A 7,444-nucleotide genomic window follows, 5' to 3' on the forward strand; every position below is an offset into this window, starting at 1 on the left:
CATTGGAGGGCAGAAGCGATGTCCAAACATCACTTCCGCCCAATGGTCTTAAAGGGGAAATTATTTTATTTTTTTTGCAAAATTTTTGAATTTTGAATTTTTTTATTGCATTTAGTGTAAATGTTAGATCTGAGGTCTTTTTGACCCAAGATCTCACATTTAAGAGATTCTGTCATGCTTTTTTTTTGTATTACAAGGGATGTTTACAAGTCATGCTCGCATATTAAAACCACACATGTGAGGTATCGCCACTATCATTAGAGCAAGAGCAACAATTCTAGCACTAGAACTCCTCTGTAACTTTAAGCATGTAACCTGTAGACATTTTTAAACATTGCCTATGGAGATTTGTTTTTAAAAGTTTGGCGCCATTCCACAAGCGGGTGCGATTTTGAAGCATTGACATGTTGGGCATCAATTTACTAGGTGTAACATTATCTTTAACAATATAAAAATAAATGGGCTAACTTTACTGTTGTCTTGTTTTTTAAGTAAAAAAAGTTTAAATTTTCCAAAACAAAATGCGTTTGTAAGACCACTGCCCAAATATGGTGTGACATAAAGTATTGCAATGACCACCATTTTTTTTTTCTCTAAGGTATATGAAAAAAAAAAAAAATTATATATATATATATATATATATATATATAAATATATATATATATATATATATATATATATATATATAGGCATACCCTGCTTTTAAGTACACAATGGGGTTTATTAACTAAAGCTGGAAAGTGCAAAATGAGGCTCACTTCTGCATGGAAACCAATCAGCTTCTAACCTCAGCTTGTTCAATTAAAGTTTGGTAATAAAACCTGGAAGCTGATTGGTTTCTATGCAGAAGTGAGCCTGATTTAGCATTTTCTAGCTTTAGTAAATAAACCCCATTGCGTACTTAAACGTGGGGTATGCCTGTATGTGTTTGGGGGTTCTATGTAATTTTCTAGCAAAAAACTAAATATTTAAACTTAAACTTAAACGAGTGTCAAAAACAAGTGGTCCTTAAGTGGTTAAATCATGGCATGCTGAGCAATAACACGGATTATGTATAAAGTGCTAAAACCTGCAATGCATTTTTAGCCATTAGAATAATGAAAGCTCACAGCTCATTTGTTGCTAATGAGTAGCTGCACTTTGCACATTGCCTTTCCCTTTTTTTTTACCATGACTATGTTCACCAAGATCAAAAGGATCTCTTTCTTTAGGCCTCTGAAATAACGTATTAATGAAATTGACTTTCCTTCAAGGTTTCTGAGATTTTTGTTAGACACTATGCTCTCTATCAGTCATTTTGCATCCCCCCTACATCAATAGTTATTTTCAATACAATGACACTCTGTTTAGTCTTCAGATCATTGGAGGGGCAAAGTCCTCTGACACCCAAAGCAAAGATGGCAATAATTTTCCTGCAAATGAACTTTGATAAACATGTCATGCATACATCTCTCAATATTCTCCAGGGTTCATTCTACACTTCCGTATGTGTCAATTAACTTTTCATATGAGCCCACAACCCCCAGACCAGTATTTCTACCTTCAAAGCTCCATCAACATCATAGGTTTCCCTTCAATCACCTGTTCATATTTGTAAAGGTCCCTCACTACATTAGTTATTTTCCATCCTTAGTTATATGTACTGTAAAATATAATTTAAATTATAGGCCTCTTAAAATAAGGCTCCCGCTGTTAAAACCCATAAGTCCAGCATGTAACTTTAATCAGAACAGTCTAATACAACTGTCAGTTGCACATCAGCAGTGAAATAACAACAGCATTTTGTGCAGAAACCCCGTTCCTTAGTTTGAAGCTGATTTTAGTTTTAGTGAACAAAGTGACAGGACCCTCAAGATAACAGAGGCCCGAACAGAAAATATTCAGTTGTTTTGAATGTAATGAATGTATCACATCTCTGCTGTCTCCCCATACATACTGTATCTCTGTGAAGAGCTCCAAAGAATGACATGGTAGTATGATCACAGACTTTTAGAATACTCTATCAATCAGCAATGATCTGCACACTTATGGTTGAAAAACATCTTTCTGCATTACCCATTAATGATTAGTAATGTCTGAAATAGGCCCATTAATGATTAATTACCCAGTAATGTCATTTAAATATTATTTCATTTTATTCATAATTAAATATATAGGTGTGTAAAACACTGCTACACTAGAAAAGCACTGTTTGTTTTATTCCTTAAACAAAGTTAAAGTGTACTTAAAACCAAAAACTTTAAAGTAAACCAGCAATCAGGGAAAGATGGGCGGCAATTGCTGACCTTCTAAAAATGCTAGTTGTCTTATGTCAGTATATACTGAGTCATTGAACAAGAGTGAAATTAAGTCAAGTCAGAACTCCCAATCAGCACACTTAGCCTGGGTCAGTGAAGCTAGAAAATCACAATTAAAGCCAGGAAACAATCATTTTCAGAACTAGAGGTCAGCATTGTCAACCCACACCTCCTTCAGTACATAACTTTACTCCTTATATAACTTCAGCTGAGCTTCAGTTCCAAATAATATAGAATGTGAAAGTATGCTGTGGTTAGAAATTAACCTGTTTGTTGTGAATGGTTCTTCTCACTAAAAATAAACTATTACTTATGAGGCTATTGTTCTCTTGCAGTGTTGGTGCTTCTTATTTTATCAATGAGAAGACACAGAAAGCAACCGTACACTATTGATGAAGAAGACAATGTCCATGAAAACATTGTTAGATATGATGATGAAGGGGGAGGAGAAGAAGACACAGAGGCATTTGACATTGCAGCTTTCTGGAATCCAAGGGAGGTCCATGTTGGAAAAAATAGGCAGGACATGCAACCAGAGATTGAAAGCTTGTCCCGTTATGTGCCTCAGACATGTATGGTGGACAACAATGTTCACAGCTATATGTTGGCTAAGTTGTATGAAGCAGACACAGACATTTGTGCTCCTCCTTTTGACTCTCTTCAAACGTATATGTTCGAGGGAGATGGCTCAGTGGCTCATTCACTAAGCTCACTACAATCTTTCAGTACAGACTCTGACCAGAGCTATGATTATCTCACTGACTGGGGTCCACGGTTCAAAAAGCTTGCTGAGATGTACGGAACCAAGGATAGCACTTCATCTTTGTGATGGCAAAAAGGAGATTTGAGTCATTTTATGCAGGGCATTGAGCCCCACTTAATCTGGATCCATTTACTTTGGGATTTCAATTGAACGTTACATAAATGGAAAACCATAAATGGTGGAGTCACTAAACATGGATGATAGCTTATGATTACCTAACCTTGCTCTGGATCAGCTTTATTTGGTCTACATGTACAAAAACATACTGGATAATTTTTATCATCCATGGAAGATTAAATATTTCTTGGATTCAAAGGACCTTTACATCCTGGAGTGTTATGGCATATATTTTTATACAGCATCAACATTTACACTTGCTGTCAAATACATGAAATGACAAATAAGCAAAGGAAAATATTGTTTTATTCTTAATTTATAAATGCTCTCTACAGAAAATATCAAATATGTGTAAAAACTAAAATTAATAACACTGTTTAATCTATTTCTATGACCAGTTTGATCTCATATTCATTTCTGTATAAGCACTGGAATCTTATGTTGTATATGTAGTATCCGATCAAACGTAATAATACTAACATTTTTGTTTTCAGTTTTATGAATTTTTTTTCCTTTTCAACTTTATGGTGGCACTTGCTGAGATAAAAATGTTAAACTGTTTGTGCTTGCACATCCTGTGTCACTGCCTTGTGCCAAATGTTGTTATTACATTTTATACATGAAAGCCAAATACATAATTTAAGAGGACCCCAATAGGGAACATTAGTTTCTAACACAACCCCAATAAAATGTTCTTTTCTGTGGAAAATAACCCTCATGATGTCACCATGCACCCACATGGACATTTGAAGAGAGCTGATTTTTTTTGTGTGTTGCCACTCTTCCTGTTCACGTCATAGCGGAGCAGGTATAAACCTAGAAGAAAATCTTATCTGGATCCCGTTTACATTCTCTTCTTGCAAGGGAGATTTTTTTCTGTGTTCCTGCTCTATGTAGCAATGAAGGAAGAATACACATAATGATTTGTGTTGTGTGCTGGAGAACTTTGTATTGCATCATCTCTGCTTCACCAGTAAAACAAAGTAGGTAAAGATTAAAAACAAGATCCACAATTTTAACATGGCTGACTTTCATCTTGAAGGTGTATGTACACTACCAGCATTTTAAACGGCTTTCTTTATGTTATTTAACCGAACAAATGTTTACATCAGAGCTGTCCAAGTATTTCCATTATGGGGCCCACATTTCTGTAATTAGTATTAGTATGTGGGCCTGTTACTAATGAATTAAGTGAATATGTAATCAAGCAAATTTTTTCAGGGAAACTGGGAGCTCCAAAGAGCTTTGGAGGGCTGCTTTTAGCTTACCAGTTGGACAGCCCTGTACTTGATGAACAATTGTGGAATCCCAGAAAAGTAAACCACATTTTGTATATTTGTCAATAATTTTGGTAATGAAATATGATGTACTGAACGGCCAGTACTTTAGCACTTCTTTAATAAAAAGTTGTACTTAAAGATATCTCTTATGCTTTGTTGTGTATGTTTGCTCCACTGATAATGTAATTGGTATCCTATTTAAAATGAATGTCCATCTGCCTTCACAATACTATTCCACTTTTAGCACAATTTTTCTTTTAGGTGTCTTCAGTGATGACACAGGTCACTTATATCCACTTTTCCTTAGATTGAGAGTGGATCCCAAATGTTGGCATGTAATAACATGGGTCCAATCTCTGCAGCATTCTCCTGTGAGTGGGGAAGACTATGAAACCCTGGGCTCACGGGAAGTAGGTTCACACCATTGGCACTGGATCAGGTAATCTGCAGGGGACAGCACTGGAGGTTTGATGAGTACTGCTGCTAGAGCTACTTTTTTATTTTAACTGATGCCAGCCAATGTAATTTTTCATTCCTTGCCAGAAGAGTAAAGACATCTGTTGGCTTAGCCTGCTTGTAGTTCAATTCAAGGTGTATGGACTCAAATTGTTGGCTAAGCAGAGAGTATGCTCAGGCCAATCTATTTTATCTGTAATTTACATGCAGAATTAATTACTTCACAAAAAGTCAGACGTGTGTGACTTTGTTGCAGGAATGCCCAAGAATATGAATGTGGTCAACAGCGTTACAATGCGATTATGTAATCTCCTTTCCGTCAATTAATGATGAGCTAAACATACCCGGGTTTGGTTTGCTGAACATTCGACAACTAATATCAAAGTTTGCATCCAAAATCCAAATCCCATTGAAATCATTGGGTTCTTAAAGTTCATTTCTTTCAGTAATGGCTATTTTCTTACCTAAATTCTAGGTATTGACAAAGAAAGGACATGGGGGGTGGGCACTGACCTGGAGAACATGTATTACAAATATGATATTAACATTTTGTGGAGGCAGGCCATTTTAAAGCAAGTCAAATGGCAATTCAATAGAGTTGATTTACTAAAACTGAAGAGTGCACAATCTGGTGCACATCTGTATAGAAACCAATCAGCTTTTTTTGTCAAAGCTTAATTGAACAAGCTGAAGTTAGAAGCTGATTGGTTACCATGCACAGCTGCATGACTGTGCAGATTTTGCACTCTCCAGTTTTAGTAAATCAACTCCAATAAGTATGCAGTTCTTTTAAATAACATGCTTGTTGGATGCCTTAAATCTGTACAAGAACACTATGACTCTTGGGAAATGCATCAATGAAACCATATTCTGGCAACACATACATTGCATTTCTAATGATTGACTTTACTGATAAAATGGCTTTTCTTAATTTGGAGGGATTTCCTTTCACTTCCAGTTTTAGCATTGGGATAGAATGTGAAGATAGAAAGCTAAAAAGCCTGTTTGAATAATTTATGAGAAATTGAGCAAGCATTTTGCATCAATAAAATAATGTTGCTTTTTTGGCACTCAATAGAAACAGCTTACAGGTTAGTGCCATAGCTTGAAAGCTTTTTGAACAGGCCACAATTTTTGAGAGATTGAGCAGGCATTTAGCATCCATACTAAAAAAATAATTGTATCCTTTTCCAGAAGCTGATGATGGAAATAGCATACAGGTTTGTACCACAGTTAGAAAGTCTTTTTGTTTTTTTGTTTTTAAACCATATTTTTATTGAGAGTTATCAGAAAAAGGTGCATACACCAAATCATGACACTATGCAACTTCTGTTAGAATAAAGAAGTACACAAAAATAAAGACTACATGGTGTAAGACATAAAAGAACATAACAATGTAACAATATTAAATAATTTTTGTATAAGGGATAAAAAACTAGAGCTTTTAAGAGCCTAATGGGGACAGCAATGCAACCCCAAGGTACCTGGACACCCCTAATGGGAGCAAACTCTGTCCTGGTTGGAGGCAAGACCACCAACCCCATGATCATAGAATCATCCCTAAGGAAGCAGTCAGACGGTTCATAACTAGAGAAAAACAGTACATATTCTAAACCATATGCATTCCATAAAAAGTATTTTTGAACGGGCCATTTTGAACAGGCATTTATCATTCCTTAATAAAAATAAAAATATTATTGTCCTTTTGTGGACACTAAAGATAGAAATACCATACAAGTTTGCACCACAGCTAAAAAAGCCTGCTTGGACAGACTGCAATTTCTGAGTAATTGAGCAGGTATTTAGCATATGTAACATAGTATCTTTCTTGGGACACTGTCAAGAGAAAAGGCATACAGGTTTGTATCACAGCTAGAAAGTCTTTTTCCACAGGCTGCAATTTCTAAAGCCACGTACACACGTGGCGGACTGTCTGGCCAACTTAGTCCGTCAGACAATCCGACGGACAGTCCGTCATACTTTCAAATGAACGGACTTGCCCACACACGGCACTTTTTGAGCGGACTAATACGGCGGACTAAGTCCGCCATACTATCCGCCCTACTTTTGAAATGAACGGACTCGCCCACACACGCGGAGGAAAGTCCGCTCATTTCGAGCGCGTCTCCAGGTAGGCGGGGCCCGCGAAGGAGACGTCGCTGACCCCGCCGCCTGGTATGGACTTAAAGGGGAACCCCAACGCCGAAAAAAATCAGCGTGGGGGTCCCCCCCAAGTCCACAACAGACCCTTGTCCGAGCACGCTACCCGGCCGGCCAGGAAAGGGGGGCGAGTCGAGCGCAGCCCCCCACCCCAAAGCACCTTGTCCCCATGTTGATGAGGACAAGGGCCTCTTCCCAACAACCCTGGCCGTTGGTTGTCGGGGTCTGCGGGCGGGGGGCTTATCGGAATCCGGGAGCCACCTTTAATAAGGGGGCCCCCGGATACCGGCCCCCCACCCTATGTGAATGAGTATGGGGTACAATGTACCCCTACCCATTCACCTGTGAAAGAAAGTACAAAAAAAACACAA

At 37.6% G+C, this 7,444-nt stretch overlaps 1 protein-coding gene across 2 annotated transcripts in view; it reads left to right on the plus strand.

Moving 5' to 3' along the window:
* Window positions 1-4,599, plus strand: part of CDH20 (cadherin 20) — a 545,380-nt gene extending 540,781 nt beyond the window's left edge. For both annotated transcript variants that reach the window (XM_077492049.1, XM_077492048.1), the window contains one exon: window positions 2,633-4,599. In XM_077492049.1, the coding sequence (XP_077348175.1) occupies window positions 2,633-3,126 (494 nt within the window). In that variant the 3' untranslated portion in view covers window positions 3,127-4,599. The remainder of the gene's footprint in view (window positions 1-2,632) is intronic.
* The last annotated feature ends 2,845 nt before the right edge of the window (window positions 4,600-7,444 follow it).

Source organism: Lithobates pipiens, unplaced genomic scaffold (genome assembly GCF_037356315.1).
Source record: "Lithobates pipiens isolate NorthernLeopardFrog02 unplaced genomic scaffold, aLitPip1_a1.2 Scaffold_19, whole genome shotgun sequence".
Lineage (NCBI taxonomy): Eukaryota > Metazoa > Chordata > Amphibia > Anura > Ranidae > Lithobates > Lithobates pipiens.